The sequence below is a fragment of the Erinaceus europaeus genome, chromosome 6 (assembly GCF_950295315.1).
Source record: "Erinaceus europaeus chromosome 6, mEriEur2.1, whole genome shotgun sequence".
In the NCBI taxonomy this organism is placed as follows: domain Eukaryota; kingdom Metazoa; phylum Chordata; class Mammalia; order Eulipotyphla; family Erinaceidae; genus Erinaceus; species Erinaceus europaeus.
The window spans coordinates 46244298-46266276 of record NC_080167.1 but is presented as its reverse complement, the minus strand read 5'-3'; the positions used below and the strand labels follow the sequence as shown (position 1 = coordinate 46266276).

The following is a 21979-nucleotide window of genomic DNA, read 5'->3' as shown; positions in this document are numbered from 1 at the left end:
CCCACCTGTGGAGGGCGGGGGAGGGAGGTGAGCAGGACAGGAACTCAGCTGAGACCGAGGGGCAGGAGTTCACTTGTACGGCTACTTGCTTGTATAATGGACTTTCCCAGCAAAGCAGGGCTGGGCTGGGGTAGGGTGGGTGCTGCATTTTGTGTTTTCAACCTTGCTTTTTACCTAAAATGTCCAGCTCAACCCTGTGGACTTTACCACCCAGGGGCTCATGGCTGAGACAGGTAAGGTGATGAAAATCCAGCAAACTCAGCCAGGAGGTGTCATGTGGGATGTGCTCTTTTAGGTGATGGCAGGGAGCCATCTGAAGGCATCTGAAGTGGTGCCTCTTTGGGAAGTGTGTGTGTGTGTGTGTGTGTGTGTGTGTGTGTGTGTCTGTGTCTGTGCATGCAGTGGGGTGGTTCAAATCAGTCTTTTTTCAGTTTGAAAGAACACCTGAAAGTTTTACATCTGTGTGCAGACAGATATCTCTACTTAGAGACAAAGAAACTAGAGAGGGGGAAATGACAAGTGATGATACAGAGGTAGAAAGTATCACCCCAGATACTACAAGCTGCTCTTTACAAACCAGTTGGACAACCTGTATGAGATGAACACATAAGCCTGTCACAAGAGGAAGCAGAGAGAACTGAACAGGCCAATCACAAGTGCAGAAACTGAAGTGGTGAACCGAAGTCTTCCTAAGAAGAGAAGCCCAGTCCAGATGGTTATACTCTTGAGTCCTATAAAACTTTCATAGAAGAATGAACAGCTGTCCTCCTCAGACGCTTCCAAAAGATTGATTTTGGGTGTGTGTGTGAGGCCAGGCGGTGGGCAGGAAGAATACTCCCAAACATATCCTACAAGGCTAACGCCACTCTTATTTCCAAAGCAGGAAAAGACTCGACCAGGAAAGCAAACTAGACCTAGATCCCTGATGAACAAAGATAGACTGAGCCTCAATACAATCTTGGCAAATTGAATCCAACAATATATAAAGAGACTAATTTTTTAAGATCAAGTAGGATTCATCCCAAGAATATAGGGATGGTGCAATATCCATGAATCAATTAAAAAAACGACATGTCTGTATCAGCAGGGCAGCAGAAATACCATTGTTGGTATTTCTTTTTGTAGAATTGGGGCATCCTGTGTGCATGATGTTACCTCTGTGCGGCTTTTTCATTCAGACAGAGAGGGAGACACCACGGCTCTAGGTTTCCTTTGGTCTCATGACACTTACTTCAAGGTCACCATGCACAGGACCTCCCCTATAAATTCTATCTCTTAGGTCCCAGAAATATCTTTTTTTTTTTTTTTTTTTTAAATCTCTCTACAGGGCTGAGTTGTGGCACAGCCGGTTGAGTGCACAAATTACCATGCACAAGGACTTGGGTTCAAGACACCAGTTCCCACTTGCAGTGGGGAAAAGCTTCACAAGTGGTGAAGCAGGGCTTCAGGTGTCTCTCTTTCTCTCTCCTCTATTTCTTCCTCCTCCTCTCTCAATTTATCTCTGGTGTATCAAATTTAAAAAAATCAAAATATTTATTTATTTATTTATTTATTTATGAGAGAGAGAAACCTGGAGTCTCACACTAGAACACATGATTCCAGAGATCAAAGTCAGCACTCTATGGGTGTAATTCTAATACCTCACCTGCCCCATCCGACTCCAGAAATACTTTTTTAATTCAAGGGTTGTGTCTTTTGAATGCACGTGTCTAGTTCAGTGATGTCCTTTCTGTGGTTCTGGTTCCTGCAGGTCGAGATCAGCATCCAGAGCAACTTCCAGCCGGGGATGAAGCTGGAGGTGGCCAACAAGAGCAACCCCGACACCTACTGGGTGGCCACAGTCATTACCACGTGTGGGCAGCTGCTGCTCCTGCGCTACTGTGGCTACGGGGAGGACCGGCGTGCAGACTTCTGGTGTGACGTGGTGATCGCCGACCTGCACCCTGTGGGGTGGTGCACGCAGAACAACAAGGCCCTGATGCCCCCGGATGGTGAGCTCTTTCATCCTGGCCAAATGCAGGCCCTCAGGACTGTCCAGGGCAACCCGGCTGTGGGAGCAAGGCCACCTAGTGCTGTCAGGCTTGCTTCTGGGGACCCATTAACTTGAAGGGGGGCATGTGAGCCTGGGGAGCCGGGTGTATACAGGTGTGAAAGTTGAGCCTAGTGGTTGGGCCAACCTTGCCTTTTAGGCGATGGCAGGGCAGCTATCTGAAAGCATCTGAAGTGGTGCTCCTCTGGGAAGTGTGTGTGTGCGTGTGCGCTCATGGTGGGGGTGTTTGCAACATCTAACGTACATTGTGCTTATAGCTATTGATAACTCTGCTGTACTCACAATCTTCATAAAAAGGGTCAAAGTAAGTGAATAAATGAAAATTGCTTTTGCATAGTTTCAGCTGGGTCACTGCCAAAGCGTTAGGGGTAGAGCTTGTACCTGTCTAATATTTGCTTATGCAGAACCAGCCAGGAGTCAGAAAGAAAGCCTGGCCAGTGTTCCCCTGAGAAGGACCCCAATACACTGAGGTCAGAGATGAAGGCCCATGGCTGGGAGGACGCTCAGGGAAGAGCATAGGCTAGCATATACAGTTACTTAATTTCCTAAGATTGCCGGTTCGTTATAAGTAAGCCAGTCTTTGTGGATGAATTACCCTGCTAGAATATTGGGAGCCTGCAGCTGTGATTAGATTGGGGAGACTCCCCACCCTTTCTGCACACAGATCCCCTAGCTGTGCCAGGGGCATCTTTACTTAGGGGTGTCCAGATTCCTGAGGGGCAGTTCCAAGGGCACTGAGAAGGGGTGCAGCAAGAACACTTGCCTTTTTGCACCCTCACCTGCTCACACAGAAGACTCACTGAATGTTCAAGCTGCTGTCTGCCGTGGCCAAGAGTTCTTGGAAGGGCCATGCAAGGCTTTCCCTTTGATTTTGATCCTGTAGCAGACAGTTTCAGAGCAAAGTTCCAGGGCACTGCATTTTAATACCCCAAGAGCTAATGGGTTCATTTGATTAAAAGACAATAATAAAAATAAAAGCTATGCTGTAGCTTGTGGAAGGAGCCTAGTTTATTAATCACCCCATCTGTCAAATTTGGGTGAAAAATATGCCAGCACTCGCTGCTTTAGAGACACCATCAAATTTGTATTCCCTTGTCTCATGCCATTAGGCCAAGCACAGACACACTTAAAGTGACACTTTGGGAATGAATAATGGGACAGCCTGGCAGGCGGGGAGCCCAGTAATGTGACGGGTGAGATCGAAGTCCCTGCAGACAATAGCAAGTGATGCTAGCCCAAGGATTTCTTGAGTGGTTGTGCCAAAGAACTGAACAAAAATTTAGTGGGTAATCAATAGAGCTTGGAAATCTCTAGCACGAGAACAAAGTCAGGAAACAGCAGCTTGTGGGGGCTGTGGGCTTTATTGATTGCTGTGGGCAGGGCTGCCATTCTGGGTAGGGGGTGGTGGTGGTGGTCAGAGGGTCTGTTTTTGAGCTAGGACTCTTGTCTGTGAGGTTCTCTGTTTAGTGGCATCGTAAATTCTGCATGCAAACTGGGCTGATTAGTGTTGGGTTCACACTTGAAAGGCGCTGTGGAATGTGAGCAGGAGCATGAGCTAGGAGGTCAGTGTCCTCTGGCTTCTGCAGTTACTGTTGCTGCACTCCTGAGTCCCTCTCAGTTTTTCTCTGTCTTGGAAATGAGGAAGTTCCAATGCATAACCTCTAAAGAACTTTCTTTAGAATCTTTAAAGAACCACTAGCTCCTAGGATCACAAACCAAGGACATAGGCAGGCAGGCAGGCAGGCAGGCAGGCAGGCAGGGGTTCGAGTCTGGGGAGCCTTGGAGGTGATGGAGCCTAGAAGCATCTCTGTTCCTGTTCAGGTGGTAACGCTTCTGTGGATGGGGAAGCACTGGGAAGGAGAGTGACTGAGAGCTTCTGGGTACTAGGGTACCTGCCATGTAAGAATTTTTTTTTAAATCATTTTTATTTATTTACTTCTTGGATAGAGACAGAGAAATCAAGAAGGAAAAAAGAGATAGAGAAGGTCACTTGCAGTATTGCTTTACAGCTCACTGGGGGCTTGAACCTGAGTCCTTACATCTTGTAACATGTGTGTTCCGCTGGGTGTGCCACCGCTCAGCCCCACTGCCATGGCTAGAATTGGACTCAGTGAAGACCCGCATGGGACCCAGGGGACTTGGAGAGATCAATCCCCAAGGGAGAGATCTGTAGAAGGGCTGTTGAATCAGTCTGTGGATGACAGTTTCTCGCAGGAGAGGGGCTTTGCACTAAGCAAGGGATAGAAGTTTGGAGACTTCCCCTGCCACCCCAACCACCCCCCCCCCCCAAGTAGAAGGGAGAGTGATGCCAGCGCCCTACTTAACACAATTTCACTATTCCAGGGTGGACTTAAAAAGTCAGGGTCTGGGGCCAGGCCAGGCGGTAGCGCAGTGGGTTAAGCACACATGGCTGGAAGCGCAAGGACTGATGCAAGGATCCCGGTTTGAGCACCCTGCTCCCCACTCGCAGGGGGGTTGCTTCACAAGCGGTGAAGCACGCCTGCAGGTGTCTTTCTCTCCCCTCTCTGTCTTTCCCTCCTCTTTTGATTTCTCTCTGCCCCATCCAACAAAAACAACTGTAACAACAACAAGGACGACAAAAATGGGAAAAAATAGCCCCTAGGGGCAGTGGATACGTAGTGCAGGCACTGAGCCTCAGTGATAACCCTAGAGGCAAAAAAAAAAAAAAAAAGTCAGGGTCTGGGGCCAGGTGGTGGTGTTGCACCTGGTTGAGCGCATGTGTTACAATGCTCACGGACCCAGGTTCAAGCCCACGGTCCCCATGGGGAAAGCTTCATGAGAGGTGAATCAGTGTTGCAGGTGTCTCTCTGTCGCTGTGCTTCTCTGTCTGTTCTCTTCCTCTCAATTTCTGGCTGTCTTTATTCACTAAATAAATAAAGATAATAAAAAATTAAAAAATTCAGAGTCTGGTCAGTGGCTCACCTGGTAAAGTGTACATGTTTCCATGTGCAAGGACCCAGGTTCAAGCCCCTGGTCCCCACTTGCAGGAGGGGAGCACCACAAGTGGCAAAACAGTGCTACAGGTGTTTCTCACTTTATGTCTCCCTTCCCTCCCTGTTACTCTCTATGTCTATTAAAAAAAGTGACTTCCAGTAGTGGTGGATTGATCCTGCAGGTACAGAGCTCCAGCAATAACAGTCCTGGTGGCAACAATTTTTTTTTCCCCCGAAAGAAGTGGGGTGGGAGGAAAAGCAAGATTTGGGCCTTCCCCAAATGCAGGGTGTCAGCGTTTGTACCTGGGTACTGTGTGCGTGACAAAGCGCCAGCCCTGCTCAGTGATCTACCATCTAGCCTCAGGTCAGCTTGCCTGTTAATGGGGGAAGGAAGAGATTATTTCCTGATTAGTCTGGTGGCAGGACTCCAGAGCTTCCGACCTTTTGTGTTTGTCCGAAACAGCCTTGTATCTTCTGAAGTCAAGGCTGAAGGTGGGGGAGACAGCATAATGCTCTCACACCTGAAGCTTTAAGGTCTCAGATTCAGTCTCAGGTAACACCATAAATCAGAGTTGAGCAGTGCTGTTAAGAAAGGAAGGAAGGAAGGAAGGAAGGAAAGAAGGAAGGAAGGGAGAAAGGGAATGAAAAGAAGTAGAAAGCATGAAAGCAGTAGAACAGAGAACTTTCATTATTATCTTTTTTTTTTTTTTGCCTCCTGGGTTATTTCTGGAGCTTGGTGCCTGCCACTACGAATCCACTGCTCCTATGGCCGTTATTTTTATTTTTTGGATAGGACAGAGAGATTGAAAGGGGAGGGGAAAACAGAGAGGGAGAGAGGGAGAGAGAAAGATAGACACCTGCTGACCGGCTTCACTTGTGAAGTGACCCCTCATCAGGTGGGGAGCCGGGGGCTAGGAACAGAGATCATTGTGCAGGTACTTGCACTTAGTACTATGTGCACTTAACCCAGTGTACCACTGCCTGGCCCCCTCATTATTATTTTTTCACACAGCTCTGGATAAACCAGGGTCTCGTCCATGTGTGAAGCTGCTGTGCTACCTCCCTGGCCCATGTATTCAGTCTTTATTTTTTATTTTATTTTTCCTCCAGGGTTATCATTGGGGCTCAGTGCTAGCTAGCCCTATGTACAAATCTACTGCTCCTGGTGACCAGTTTTTCCCTTTTTTATTTTCTTTTTCTTATATGCATGTATGTATGCATGTATGTATGTGTGTATTTATGTGTATGTATGTATGTATCAGAGCACTGCTCAGCTCTGGTTTATGGTGGTGCAGGGGATTGAAATGGACTATGTAGCCTCAGGCAGGAGAGTTTCTTTGAATAACCATTATGCTATCACCCCACCCCCTTTTCCATTTTATTGTATAGGACAGAGAGAAGTTGAGAGAAGAGGGAGAGAGACAGAGAGACACCTGCAGGCCTACTTCACCGTTCATGAAGCTTCCCTGCTGCAGGGAATGGGGGCTTGAACCCTGATCCTTGCTCGGTTCCTTGCACATAGTACTATGTACACTTAATTGGGTGCGCTGCTGCCTGGCCCCGATAATCAGTCTTCATGATTATTATTAGTTTTTAGAGAGGGAGGGTGGGACTGTCCATGGTGATGGCCTCATCATGATGGGGACAGACTCACAGTGGAGACTTAGGGCAGGACCGAGGACTGAGTGTGCAGAGCCGCCATCGGCTAATTGCCCCTGATCTTTCATGTTCGGAAGTGCCAAGAACACGCGCTTATCAGAGGAGCAAACTGAAACCTCTTGGGCCAGTGAATCAGTAAGGCCTGAGCTGTTCCTCAGCGTGTGCAAAGGGATCTTGGTTTATGGTGATGATGTAAAGAAATCGTTGAAGCTGTGGCAATTGTCACTGTCCCTGATTGAATAGTGACAGCACTGCTCTGGAGTGTTTGAGCTTCGGTCGCCTTGGAGTGTAGGTGCCTGTGGGGCTGCGGATAAGTGTATGAAGACCCCCATCTGCATTGGGACCCCACCACCACCAACACACACACACACACACACACACACACACACACACACGGTGATGTTCAAGTGTGCCTTCTACTGTGGCTATAAGCATCTTGGAAGTGATGGTGCCTTTGGCACCTTGCCACTAATTCTTATTCTCCCCATTATTAAACTGCCTGCCATTTGAATTGCAAACTCTGCAGTCTTTGCCAGAGCGAGTCTATTGACTATGTTGAGTTGAATCAGAAGGACTGGAGTTAATTAATATGCCACTTATTTGAAGACAGATGTTGACTCATGAAGTGTTAGGAGGACATGTGAACCTGGCCTTCTGCTGGAGAAGGCTCCTGAACATGGCCCTACATTTTTGGGAAATGCTGTTTGTCTCAGGGAAGATTATAAAACAGAGCCCAGTGTTGGTCTGTACGCAGGACTCAAAGTTATGTTCAAATACATCATCACTGTACAGAAATGCAGTGAGATTCCAATTACCACGTTGTTGCCATGGCCAGCCCTTTGAATCATAGCTCGAGTTCTATTTATCTCTCAGCTGGGAAGTTAAGTATAGATGCTGTAGCCTCAAAGAACACTGGTAACCCCAGCCTGCCTCTTGAAGTGGGGGTGAAACACAGAGATTCAGCAAATATTTTATCATTTAATGTAAAGGAAAATAAAAAAAAAACTTTGTTACAGGAAAAGGGAGGAGGCATTTGGCTGATATGAATATACAGATAAAGTTGGAACCTTGGTGACAAAGCGTGAATTAATGTCCTCTTGGTAAAGCCCTTTTTGATAATGGTGTAAAAAAGAAGGAATGTCAGGGAGGGGGATAGTTAGCTTTTTTCTGTAGTCTTTCTGTGACCCCTTTAATTAAAAGTAATAGATGTGGGGTTGGGCTGTTGCATGCCTGGCTGATGCACATGTTACCATGAGCAAGAAGCTAGGTTCAAGCTTCTGCTCCCTACCTGTAGGGATGACACTTCACAAGAAGTGAAGCAGGTCTGCACGTAGCTCTTTCTCTGTCACTATCTTCCCCATACCTCTTAATTTCTCTCTGTTCTATCAGTTACAGTAGAAAGAAAAACAGAAAACAGTGGCCTCTAGGTGCAGTGGATTCATAGTACTGGCACCACTGATAACCCTGGTGGCATAAATACCACACCACACCACACCCCGCCCTGCCCCACCCCACCCTGCCCATGGGTTTTGAGCCCCACTTGATCCAATGCAGTGACTATGTAATCACTTGGTGTAGACCAGAGTGGACTTGTAGGCTTGGTGTATGAGTGCGTTAGCCTGTGTGTGTGTGCATGAATGTATGTGTAGGTTTTAATCTACACCAATCTACTATATTTTGAAATAATCTGCATACCATTCATGCCATCTCTTTGCTTAACAGTTTGACTTAAAAACATCTCTTGAAAACAGACGATACAAAACATGGGGCCTTGTTCTGTGTGACAGCTGTTAATTAGAGTGTGTGCTCTTTTTTACGTTTGTTTCTAAAGATTCCTTCCATTCTTCTTTTCTTCTTTATTTCCTTCCTTCCTTCCTTCCTTCCTTCCTTCCTTCCTTCCTTCCTTCCTTCCTTCCTTCCTTCCTTCCTTCCTTCTTCCCTCCCTCCCTCCCTCCCTCCCTGCTTTCCTTTCCACCAGTGTTATCTCTGGGTCTTGGTGTCCACATGACAAACTCACCACTCCCAGTAGACATTTTTCCACTTATTTTTCTTTTTCTTTGATAGGACAAAGAAATTGAGAGCCTGGGATTCTGCATTTATGTGGAGCTTCTAGTTGAGCTGATGCCCATCTGTAACACTGCATCACTGCTCATGAAACTTTCCCTCTGCAGGTGGGGAGTGTGGTTTGAACCCAGGTCCCTGTGCATGGTAATGTAACATTGTCATCAGGCCAAGTTCTTGCCTTAAACCAGCATCAGGTTGGTTGCCCGTCAGTTAAGTCTGTGCTTCCTCTGTGCTTGATCTGCGGTTCTCTTTGGTTTCCTGTCTAACCCCTCCCCACCCTCAGCAGCACACATGCACCCAAGGCTGGAGTCAAACTCACTACCTGATGTTAACTCTCTCACGCTGCCCGCCAGGCCAGCCAGCCTGACCCCTCCACGCTCGAGGTTCTTTTTGCTTATCCCCTGAGTCCTACAGAGCTCTCTTCTCAGGGTGGCACAAGCAGGTGGGCATCGGCTTAACAGAAGCTCCACATAAATTCAGAGTCCCAGACTCTGCAGAGTCAGAGACCCAGACTGGATTTAGTGCTTTAACAAACAAACCGCTTCAGTTTTTAGAGTAGTAATAGATTCATAGCAGAATTGAGAGGGAATGCTGTATCTCCGGACACCTTTGCCCTCTCTGTCAGTATCCCCATCACCTGTTACAGCCAGTGGGCCTCCGGGACATGCCACCCAGCATCCACGGTTGGCATGAAGGTCACACTGTACTGGACGCTCTGTGGGTTTAGACACATATGTAATGACGCCTGTCCACCATTAGAGCATCACACAGGTGTTTGAGATTAATCCCTTGTCAGATTGTGATATTAGAAGTATCTTCTCCCAATTACTGGGTTGCTGTTTTACTCTTTAGAATTTTCTTTCCATGTGAAAAAGTATTTGACATAGGCCCATTTATTTAACATTGTGTTAGTTTCTCTTGCTCACAGGGTTGAGTCTCTGAATACATCTTTTTTTTTAATTGATTTAATAATGACTCACAAGATTGTGGGTCAAGATGGGTACAATTCCATACAGTTCCTACCACAAGCATTCGGTATCCCATCCCCTCCATTGGAGGGTTCCCTATTCTGTATCCCTCTGGGAGTATGGACCCAGGATCATTATGAGGTGTAGAAAGTGGGTGGTCTTGTTCTGTAATTGCTTCTCTGCTGGTGATGGGCATTGGCAGGTCAATCCATACTCCTAGACTGTTTCTATCTTTCCCTAGTGGAGTAGGGCTCTTGAGAAGTGTGGTTCCAGGACACATTGGTGAGGTCATCTACCCAAGGAAGTCAGGTTGGCATCATGGTAGCATTTGCAACTTGGTGGTTGAAAAGCATTAAGATATAAAGCAGAACAAATTGTTTAATAATCAGGAATCTAAAGGTAAGAATATAGCAGATGAGATTTGGGGTCTCCATTTTGGAAAAAGCTAGGAAGTCTATTTGAGGTATATTCTGAATATATCTTTGATGTTAAGGTCCTATTATGTTTCACCAGTGTTTTCTTCTATGAATTTTAGTTTCATGTCTTTAACCAATTTTTCCCTCTTTCTCTCTTCTTTTCTTCTTTCTTTTTGCCTCCAGGGTTATCACTGGGGCTCAGTGGCAGCAAATCCACTGCTCCTGGAGGCTATTTCTCCTGTTTTGTTGCCCTTGCTGTAGTTGTCACTGTCATTGTTGTTATAGCTGCTGTTGTTGGATAGGACAGAGAGAAATTGAGAGAGGAGGGAAATCCTTTTTTTTTTTTTTTTCTCCAGGGTTATAGCTGGGGCTTAGTGTCAGCAGTATGACTCACTGCTCCTGGCAGCCCTTTTAATTTAATTAATTAATTAATTATTTGATAGGACAGAGAGAAATTACAAGGGGAGGGGAGATAGAGAGGGAGAAAGACACCTGCAGACCTGCTTCACTGCTAGTGTAGCATCCCCCCCTGCAGGTGGGGAACCGGGGGCTCGAACCCAGATCCTTGCGAGTATCCATGTGCATGGTACTATGTGCGCTTAACTATGTGCACCTCTGCCTGGCCCCCTTTAACTCATTTTATAATTAACTTTTGGTCTTAAGTGATGGTCTAGTTATTTATTTATTATTTAAAAAAAAAATTGTCATTGCCACCAGGGTTATTGTTGGGGCTCAGTGCCAGCACAACTAATCCACCACTCCCAGGGGTCATTTTATCCTTTTTTCTCCCCCCCTTTCATTTGACCAGACAGAGAGAGATTGAGTAGGGAGTGGGAGACAGAGAGAGAAAGAGAGAAACTAATAGCACTGCTTTACCATGTATGAAGCTTCCTCCCTACAAGTAGGGACTGGAGACTTGAACCTGGGTCCCAGTGCATGGTGATGTAAGTGCTCAGCATGACGTGCCACGGCCTGGCCCCACTAGTTATTTATTTTTAAAAAGATTTATTTATTTCACATGCGATCTTTTCATATGAGAGAGAAGTGAGAAAGCACCACTCTGGTACGTGAGCCTCCGAGGACTGAACCAGAAGCCTCAGGCAGGCAAGTCCAGTGCTCTTCCATTTACTATTTCCCTAGCTGCTATTCCTCTTTTAAAACGTTCCTAGGTACATACCAAGAATTCATAGTAGCCAACAATAGGACTTTTGTACATGAGATTTAATCAGGGCAGTGTGACAGGATGGAAGAGGGTTAGGATTTTAAAGAGTTCACAATTATTCTGATCAATTGACAGAAACTTTAAGCAGAATTGATTAAACTTTTCAAAAAGCCTGTAATGACTTACTTATACAGGGGTGACTAATTGACCCCCAAAGCCCACTGTGGATTATTGAAACAAGTTGACATCATCTGTAATCCTTTCGCTACTCTAGACAAGCAAGCCATTGCCATTTGTTCAGCTCACTTGTTAGGAAATTATATGATGAATAGCTTTTGAGACCACCACAAGACAAACCATTTCCCCCCAGTCACAACTCACCCCCCTCCCATCACACTCACATACCCCAAAGCAAAAAACAAAAATTCGAGAGAAAAATCGCACTGATTTAAAGACGGACTGTCTGCTATGAATATTTGACTGTTGCATTGAGATTGGGGCTGGTTCATCTGCCTTGATGAGTGTCATCTGCAGTCCTATCTGCCTGCAGATTTGTTTTGTGAGATGAAGAAAGCAGTGCTTTTTACATACTTCATCTATACATTGGAGCCACCGTCCGTTAGCCCATTAAAATTAATTGTAGATTGCTAATGTGTGTAGGTTTTAGATGTGTAAGTCTTGTTAGTGGTTCTTGCCACTGTGTTTGTGTGCTTGAGTGGCCTTGGGGGCAGGCTGTTGCTGCGAAACATCTATGCAGGCAGGATGTCCACAGAATGAACCAGCAAATAAACAGCCATTAAAAATCCTGTTAGCATAGCTGGCAGCGGCCCTTTAAATATTTAAGTGCTGTATATTTAGATTAAGTTGAATTTCTTGGAAATGCTTGCCTGCTTCATTTCCCAGTGTAACTCATTTTTCTACTATAAAAAGAAAGCTCACATTTTGGGGCAGACTCTGAATACATGTTGCATTTTTGTAAAGACTTTTGAGCAGTTTTTTAAGGAGAGAGATCTGGATATTGCTTATTTTTTAGCTTGTTTTTCTTTCTTTGTTTAAAAAAATATTCCCTTTTGTTGCTCTTGTTTTATTGTTGTAGTTGTTATTATTGATGTTGTCGTTGTTGTTGGATAAGACAGAGAGAAATGGCAAGAGGAGGGGAAGACAGAGAGAGAGAGAGACCTCCTGCAGACCTGCTTCACCGCTTGTGAAGCGACTCCCCTGCAGGTGGGGAGCCGGCGGCTCAAACCTGGATCCTTATGCCGGTCCTTGTGCTTTGCGCCACCTGCGCTTAACCTGCTACCCGCCCGACTCCTGAGCCTGTTATTCTTTCCGGATTTCGCTTTACCTTTCCTGGATCCTCTTTCTAATTTTTTTTTCCTTCAGTGTTTTTTCTTTTTCCGGGGGTTTAAATTTTTATTTATTCATTTTATTTCATTTTATTTTCAGTTCTGGCTTATGATGGTGCGGGAGATTGAACCTGGAACCTCGGAGCCTCAGGCATGAAAGTCTGTTTGCATAACCATCCCTGCCTGTTTGCACATCCCTGCCTGAGTTTCTTTTTATTCTATATTATCACATATGACAGAGAGAGTTTCCCATGAAGGAGGTAGGGAGAGGGGGAGAGAGAGACACACACACAGACAGGGCGGAAGTGGGGGAAGGAGAGAAGCCAGAGCATCACTCTGGTAGAGGCGTTGGTCTACCAGTTGAGTTATAGAGGGCCTTGGCTGCAGTACTAAGCCTGTGGGTACAGTGTCAGCTGTTGCAGAAGACCCTAAGTATTGTTGCCCACATTGCCAGGAGTATCACTTTTTCTCACACCCGTCCTATGTGAGTGCTGGGGACAGCAGCCCTCTGTCCCCTTCAGTTCTGTAGGCACCACGTGTCTGCATTTTGCTGTGTGTTTTCTGCGGCACACACTTGGCTCCCCTCCACATTTCCAACAAGAAGAAGCTCTGGGCTGGCCACTCCTCTTCCATCCATGTACCTGAACTTACTCCTGGCTGCATCTAGCTGCAAAGGCTGAAGGGAAATAGTTTTTTTTTTTTTTTTTTTTGCTTCCAGGGTTATTGCTGGGGCTCAGTGCCTGCCCTACTCCTGGTGGCCTTCTTTTTTTCCATTGTTATTGTTGTTGCTACTGTTGTTGGATAGGACAGAGAGAAATTGAGAGAGGAGGGGAAGGCTGGTGGGGGGCAGAAAGATAGACACCTGCTTCCCTGCTTGCAAAGCAACTCCTCTGCAGGTGGGAGCCGGGGGCTTGAACCAGGATCCTTGTGCCAGTTCTTGTACTCCACACTATGTGCACTTACCCAGTGCACTACTGCCCATCCCACCCACTCCTTTTTTTATGAAAGGAAGGAAGGAAGGGGAAAGAGATCCTTAGGGACAGTTATATGTACTACTACTCATTTTGTTACCAAAAATTGTTTCAGAATCACCGTGTCATTCTGGAAAGATGTCACAAGGAAAGTATGAAAAGGCTCGATTCTTTTCCAGCCCACTGTGGCTGAAGCAACACTTTCACTGCATCCCCAGTTTGTATCATTTGGAGACAAATCCTTGACATCACCTTATATCATCCAGCAGTATTCCATTAAGTGAGTGCGATGACTAGCTCTCCAAATTCAATACAGGGCCACTGAGATGCTGGGAATTAATGAGAAGTCATTTATTTTTTAATTTCTATTTCATTTGATGGGACAGAGAGAAATTGAGGGGCAGGGGGAGATAGAGGGAGAAAGAAAGGTAGATACTTGCAGACCTGCTTCACCATTTGTGAAGCCTGTCCCTTGCAGGTGAGACCAGGATTTGAACCTGGGTCCTTGAACCTGAGTCCTTGCACATGGTAGCAGGCGCATTTAACCAGGTGCACCACCATCCAGCCCCTTGCTTCAGCACTCTTTAACTTCCCCTCTTTGAAAGGAGAGAGCATTAATTTGCTCCATACATGAATAGTCCTATAATAAAAGTTGTCACATTGTTAATTAAAAGCACACATGCGGAGCCCCTAGGGAACTTATCCTTGGAGAGGAGCATCTGGAGAAGCTGTGTGTAGGAACACCCTTTGGGCTGTTTGTCTCATTCTCTGTGCCCTCCCTGTGAGTGGAGGAACAGCCAGTCTGCAGATAAGAATTGCCTGCTCATCCCTATATTTTTAAATTTTATTTATTTTAAAGTCTGTCATGTCAGATATGAGAATAGCTATTTCTGCCCTTTTTTGTGGGCTATTGGCTTGTATGATAGTTTCCATCCTTTCACTTTGAGTCTGTGTTTGTCTTGTTGAGTTAGGTGGGTTTCCTATAGACAGCATACTGTTGGATTGTATTTTCTGATCCATCTTCCTACTCTGCCTTTTAATAGGTGAATTCAGGCGAATATAATTGATATTTACTGATATCAAAGATTGAAGATATTTTAATGCTTTTCTTGTAGATTTTTAGAGTGTTCTGATAGATGACATATTTATGGTGGTCTGACGGTTTATAGGAGGTTTTCTAGAACTCCTTTCAGGGCAGGCTTGGTGATAGAATTGACTCTTTCAACTGTTGTTTGTCTTAGAAGGTTTTTATGCCTCCATCTAGTCTAAATGACAGTCTAGGATACAGTAGTCTTGGTTGAAAGCCTTTCTCTTTGAGCACTCAGTAGATATCTTGCCATTCTCTTCTGGCCTGTAGTGTTTGTGTGGAGAAGTCTGCTGCTAATCTTATGGGTTTTTCTCTGTAGGTGACTCTTTGTTTTTCTCTTACAGCCTTCAGGATTCTTTCTTTATCCTTATTCCTTTCCATTCTAAATATGATGTGTCTTGGTGTGTTTAAGTTGGGCTAATTCTATTTGGGGCCCTCTGGGCTTTTTGAACCTTTATGTCTTTGATGTTGTCTAGACTAGAGAAGTTCTCAGCTATTATGTCCTGAAGAATGCTTTCTTCCTCTCTTTCTTCCTCTGGTAAGCCAATAATGCATATATTAAAACATATATATATTTTTTGAAGTCATCCCATAGGTCTCTGTTGTTGTTTTTAGTATCTCTTAACCTCTTATTGAGACCTCTTACTTATTTTTTAGTTGTCTCTAATTCGTCCTCGATCTTGCTTATTCTGTCTTCAGCCTCATTTAATCTATTCTCTCTCCCCTCTACTGTTTTCTGTAGTTAATCTATTTTGTTGTCCTGTTCTGATACTGTTTTAGCTTGTTCAGCTAGTTGTGTTCTTAGCTCAGCTATTTCAGCTTTCAGCTCTCTAATAACCTTGAGATAATTAGTGTTTTCTTCCAGAGTCTCATTTGTTGTTTCTGCATTTCTGATGACAATTCTTTCAAACTCTTTACTCACTTCTGTGACTATTTGCTTAACAAGAATTTGCATGTTGACCTCATTATTTTGTGGTTCAACCTTTGGGGGCGTTTAGCTGGTGTCGTATGCTTTACATTGGTTTGTTCTAGCCCTCCCCCGCCAAGAGAATTGGATCAGTCCAGTTAATTTCGCGGGCCCGCTTGGCCCCGCCCCAAGGAACCCCGACAGAGGGTTCCTGAGTTCGAGAGTTCCAGAGTTTCAGAGTTACAGAGTAAGAGAGAGTTCCACAGTTGAAGAGTTTCAGAGTTCCAGAGTTGAAGAGTTCCTGAGTTCCAGAGAGAGAGAGAGTTAGACAGTTGGAGAGTTCGAGAGTTGGAGAGAGTGCTTGCGAGAGGGTTCCTGAGTTCCAGAGTTCCTGAGTTGCAGAGTAAGAGAGAGTGCTTGCGCCGCCGCAAAGAGACAGCAGAGTTCTGTTTGGTGATTAGTTTGGTTTAGTTTATGAATCGTTGTTCCTGAATAAAGAAATACAGCTTCCCTGCCCAGCCGTTGTCTCCATGTCTCTGTTACCCGCCCGTGAAGCTAGTCCGGCCGGCTGGAGCCTACGAATTTTAACAACAAGCTGGACTCTTATCCTGGTTCATTTCTCCAATATTTCTTTTGTTGGTTTAACCATTCTAATATAGTATGTTGTGAGGTCCCTCTCTCACTACTTTTCAATTACTGATCACTCTTGCATGGATTGACTTGTGTCTAAGTATGGTACTTAAAGAGTTCACAGTTGTGGAAATTAACAGTTGTTTCAATATTATTTCAATCCCTGAGTTGGAGCACAGTGCCTATTAAAGCCTCTTTTGTGCTTTTTCTTCCCTGTAGGTTATGGGAGCCTGAGGGCTTTTAAACTATAAGTAGGCTTCTTAGCTTAATCCCTCACTCCTGACCAAAAGATAAAGCAGGGTGGGGGAGAGATAGCACAGTGGTTATTCAAAGACACTCTCACACCCCAAGGATCCAAAGCTCCGGGCTCAATTCAGCTTCTCTGCCAAGCCGGGCAGCACTGCTGGGCCCTGTGAGTTTCTAAACAAGTCCCCTTTATAGTCTGTAGGTTCTAAGGCAATTACTCACCATGTTATCATCAGGAGAACAATGTGGAAGGTCTCCCACTATACAGCCCCACTGCCAGGCCACCAAGGTGTAGCTTTTCCCCTGAGTTTCCTGGTCAGTTCTCTGTTCCCAGATGTCAGCACAGGGCTTCCCCCACTGCTGCTCCAGCCTCTGAGGAGACTGGAGACTCAAAGTTACATTTGGTGAGTCTTAGGGGAGTCCTCTCCTCCTTTCAGCAGTATTTTTGTTGGTGAAACACCCTAGAGGTGGTGCCTCAACTGGTAAATTGCCGGACTGTTACCAGCTGCTCAATCTTTCCTTAGGCTCCTCCCTGTCCATGAGCCACATGTGTTTGCACTCACCAGTGGTTTGATGGGTTCCTGAAGTCATTCTAGTCCTGCCTTGTTGCGGTCCTCCACACATATTCAATTTCACTGCTCCTATCAGATAGAGAGATAGAGAGGGAGACACACCAGAGTTTCTCCTGATGATTTGGTACTCCCATGTGGTGTCTTGGCCTTGGGCAGATGCATCTTTTGCAAGTGCTAGCTCCCTGTGCTTGTGTCTTGTCTTCTTATTCTCTTAGTTTTTTAAATTTATTTTTAATCTTTATTTGACAAGACAGAGAAAAATTGATTGGTTAGGGGAAGACAGAGAGGAAGAGAAACAGAGACCGACACCTATAGCAGTGTTTCACCACTTGTGAAGCTTCCCACCTGCAGGTGGGGAGGGGGAGTTTGAACCGGGATCCTGTGCATAGAATGTGTGCTTTCAACCAGGTGCCCCTTCTTATTTTTTGTCTTTATGAGAAAAGGAAAGAAACAGCAGAGCCAGTCAACTCTAGTACATGTGGTGCTGGAGATCGAACCCAGAACCTTAAGCATGCAAATCCTGTGCTTAACACTGAAATATCTTTCTTTCCAACCTTTCTCTCCATTGACTTAGTTCTGTTGATTTCATTAGCTTCCCTCTTGCTTTAGGGAAGCAAGTCTTTTGTTTTATTTAGGCCTTAAACTCATTTAATGACCCCCCCACACACACACACACACACATTAAGGAGTTCAGTGGACTTTTCTCAAAGTCTGTAGATTCAAGATTAAACCTCATCCCAAAACTTCCTCCCAGATCATCCAGAGGTATAGCTGACCACATACATGGCACTGTGGTCCAGCCATGTTCCTCTGAAGATTAGCTTTCATAGACTACGGCCAAACTATGCTGACTCCTTTCCTAAAGTATATATATTACCGCAATACTAACATTACAAAGGGAGTATTAATACAGTTTTTATGCAAGTTTATTTCCTTTATCCTTTTTTCAAGCATATACCTAAGTGGGTGGGGGCAACCATGGAAAAGTTGAATAGAAGTGATTAGCAGTAACCAAGAAATTCACTTTATAAAAAGCAATAAATATGTGAAAAGACAGACCCCTATGGAAATAAACTCTCTAGCAAGCAGTTGTCTTACTCCATTGACTCTGGAGTCTTGCATCTTTTTGATAAGTCAGTTCAGTCTGTAGAATTTCTCTGCAGTGTTTTCTTCTTCTTCTTCTTTTTTTTTTTTTTCTCTCTAGTAGAGAGAATAAAAGTGACCAACTCTTTTGGAAGGGTTTTCTTTCACAGCAGGAAAATGTTTCAATTATTAACAGGAATGTGTGTCAAGGTCAGATATTGGCAGCTAGAGAAGAACTGAAGAAGATGTGCAGGAACAAGAGGAATTCCTTTTTTACTAGATGAAAACCTCTAACCTGAGAACAATAATAAGGTCTTTAATTTCTGATGGTTTTAGAGTATGTTCTTCAAGGCACTAAAAGCTACAGTGCAGAGTAATAAGATTGTCATTGAAACAACTGAGGATGTCATCACCAGTTTTTATTATTGTGGTTTAAAAACAAACAAACAAAAACCCAGTGGCTTCTAGTGCTAAGAAATTTTGGGCATTTTATTTTATTTTATTTTTACTTTTACAAGCAAATTTATCATTGGAATTCAGTTCCTGCACTACAGATCTACTGTTCCTGGAGATCATTTCCCCTTCCTTCTCTCTCTTTTTCTGTCTAGCTTCCTACTTCACTTCCTTTCCTTTAGTTTTAATTTGTATAGGTTGTCCTTGCTGGGGACATCAAACACTGATGTCACCATATTGGTTACCACTGCTAAGAGAGCTTATGTTTATTTCCTCAGTTGGCCCTTACAACTTCCCAGCAAACCAGTCACCATTTAAGGTTATATCTGATCTGAAAATTAGCTTTTTGCAACAAAAACAAACTTTCCTGTCCTCAGTCCCAAAACAGAGGGGACCAAGCAGTGTGCAGACTATAAAGCAGCAAAAAGGCTTTTTGTCTTGAGGACGTAACATGAGTGCAGCCCATGGCTTTTTATGATTATGCCATAAATAGCAAATATTTAAATCAAACCACAGATTATTTTTTTCCCATTTCAACCAATGCAACTTTCTCTGGCATGTGTTCTCGACAGTCTTTTATGGTAAAGATCCATTTATTTTAATTCAAGAAAGAGAGAGGGTGGAGGAGAGAAAGACTGCGTGAGAGCCAGAGCATTGCTTAGCTCTGGAGGTGGTGCCAGGGATCAAACTAGCGGCTTCTAGGACCTCTGGCATTCAAGGTCAGCTCTTCAATGCTGAACTGTCTCCTGAACCTTTCATCAGCAATTCACAGATGCTCTTGTTGGCTCTTATTTTTTTTCAGTTTTTTAAAAATATTTGCTGTATATATTTTTAAAATGACCTATTATATGGCGGATGGTTGTTATTCTAAGTTCAGTTATTTACTTCTTTCACTTAAGCATATTTTTACAACTGAAAAATTCCAAAAAGGTAGAATGGAAACTTCTAAGCATCTTTTTAAAAATTTTTATTTATAAAAAGGAAACACTGTCAGAAACCATAGAATAAGAGGGGTACAACTCCACACAATTCCTAACACCAGAACTCCGTATCCCATTCCCTCCCCTGATAGCTTTCTTATTCTTCTACAATGTATACATGATAGAGCCTAAGGTATAGAAAGAGGGTGGGGAATAGATTTTCTGACATTTTTCACAAGATACGCCTTTATCTAGGTTGTATGTATTATTGAAGAGACAGGATGCTCTGAGGAACATGTTTGAGCCCCAGTAGTGTGTGATGTCACCATTCCACATGACAGGGGCCCCTCAGTCCCATTCTTCATTCTATGGTCTGGGCTCAATTGTAGTAATAGGTTAATTTGACTCGACATGAAAAATTGATGTAGCATCTTTTCTTTAAAGATCTCCCAGGGAAATAACTCTATAGTCTTTTCTTCTTAAGAGGAAGCGTAAGTGCTTCCATTTATAATTCAGGGTCCACTGGTGTCTCTTGAACAAAGCCGGTGTTAAGAATTAACTTCTGTTGAGTCAAAGGATGCTGCCTGCCCTTGTGTTGGGAGGCTCTGGTCCTCTTGTATGTCTGGCAGTGGATACAGCTCTTACTTATCTCTTCTTCCTTCAGAGAACCCATTACATTAATAGGAAAGGAGGGGGAAAAAAGGTGGGGCAGGTGGTGACATACCCGATTAAGCATATGCGCGTGCGTGCGTGCGTGCGTGTGTGTGTGTGTGTGCGTGTGTGGAGATATATATATATATATTTTTTTGCCTCCAGGATTATTGCTGGGGCTTGGTGCCTGCACTATAAATCCACTGCTCCTGGTGGTCGTGTTTTGTTGTTGTTGTTTGTTTATTTTATTGCATAAGACAGAGATAAATTGAGAGGGGATGAGAAGATAACGGGGAGTGAAAGATAGACACCTGCAGACCTGCTTCACTGCTTATGAAGCGACCTCCCCTCCCTCTGCTCTCAGGGGGAGCCAGCAGATTGAACAGAGATCATTGCGCGGGTCCTTGCACTTCATACTGTGTGTTGAGCGTACATATACTCAGTGCAACGACTTGCTCAAGGATCTGGGTAAGAGCTCCTCACCTACAGAGGGGACACTTCACAAGCTTGAAGTTGGAGGCAAAAAAAAAAAAAGTATAAACCAACAACAGAAAATGAGGAAAAAGGATGAGCACAGACAAAATAATCCAAAGTGTTCGCCAGCCTGACCTGAAAGCTGGGTGTTTGCCAAAGTCATTGTGTATGTGTATGGGTAGGGGGGGTGTGTGTGCACAAATTCACTGGGGAGGGGCTTTGGGAACCCTGTGGGCTCAGGCTGTCCTGGGTAGGCTCAGCTTGGAATGAGTTTTATAGATGGGAATGCCCCTACTGCCTGCTGTCTGAGCTCTGTAATCTCCCCCAACTGCCCAGCACACAATCCTAGCCCCACACTGTGGTTGCCAGATTGAGTCTGACCCGGGACCAGGAATGAGCTGTTGAAAAAGGAAACAGAGCAGCAGGTGGAGAGAGAGAGAACACCCAAAGCAACCCAGGAGGCAGAGAAGGTTGGAATGGGGCGAAGACAGACTTCTCAACCCCTGGGAGGCCAGGAACTGGTCTAGAAGACAGTTCCAGGGGGCCAGTCGGTGACATACCCAGTTGAGTACAAATGTTACCATGCTCAAGGATCCAAGTTTGAGCCTCTGACCCCTACCTGCAGGAGAAAAGCTTTACGAGTGGTGAAGTAGGGCTACAGTTCTCTCTCTCTTTTTTCTCTCTCCTTCTGATCTCAGTTTCTCTCTGTCCTATCAAAATAGAAAAAATAAATTGAAAAATGATTACCAGGCATAGTGAATTTGTAATGTTAGCACCACAGCCCAGTGATAACCCTAGTGGCAGGAAAAAGAAGAGAAGGAGAAGGGGAAGAAGGACTGTAAGACTGGGTACCTGGAAATGAGTTGTTTTCTTGGAAGAAAGACAACTGTGCATCCACAGGCCAATGTCCCTTCAAAGTCAAGTCCTTGACAAGTGGCAAATCACTGAACTCTGTTTCTGGTGGGACTGGAAATCCTGCCCATGTGGAGTTTCCTCAATGTCTGGGGAAAATAAAAAGCTACAGGAATTTTGAATCTCATGGTTCTGGACCGAATGAAACTATTGGGGGCCTTCCCTAAAAGGTGTATGTGACTGAGGGGCCCAGGGGGATAGCTCAATCAGTAGAGAACAGGACTCGCAGGCCTGAAATTGCAGGACTTGCAGGAGCAGTGGATTCTTGGCATTGCATGTGTGGAGTGATGCTTTGGTGTCTCGTCTCATCTCATCTTTCCTCTTCCTCCTCTCTTTCATGAGTTTCTCTTTTCCACCCCTCATATGAAGTAAATGAAATGACATTTTTTTTTCCCCTCCAGGGTTATTGCTGGGCTCAGTGCCTGCACCATGAATCCATCGCTCCTGGAGGCCA

General features: G+C 44.7%; 1 protein-coding gene across 8 annotated transcripts in view; it reads left to right on the top strand.

Moving 5' to 3' along the window:
- The window catches only part of SFMBT2 (Scm like with four mbt domains 2), a 123942-nt gene that overhangs the window by 21473 nt on the left and 80490 nt on the right, over positions 1 to 21979 (top strand). For all 8 annotated transcript variants that reach the window (XM_060192130.1, XM_060192128.1, XM_060192126.1 and 5 more), the window contains exon 4: positions 1751 to 1991. In XM_060192130.1, coding sequence (XP_060048113.1) covers positions 1751 to 1991 — 241 coding nt within the window. The remainder of the gene's footprint in view (positions 1 to 1750; positions 1992 to 21979) is intronic.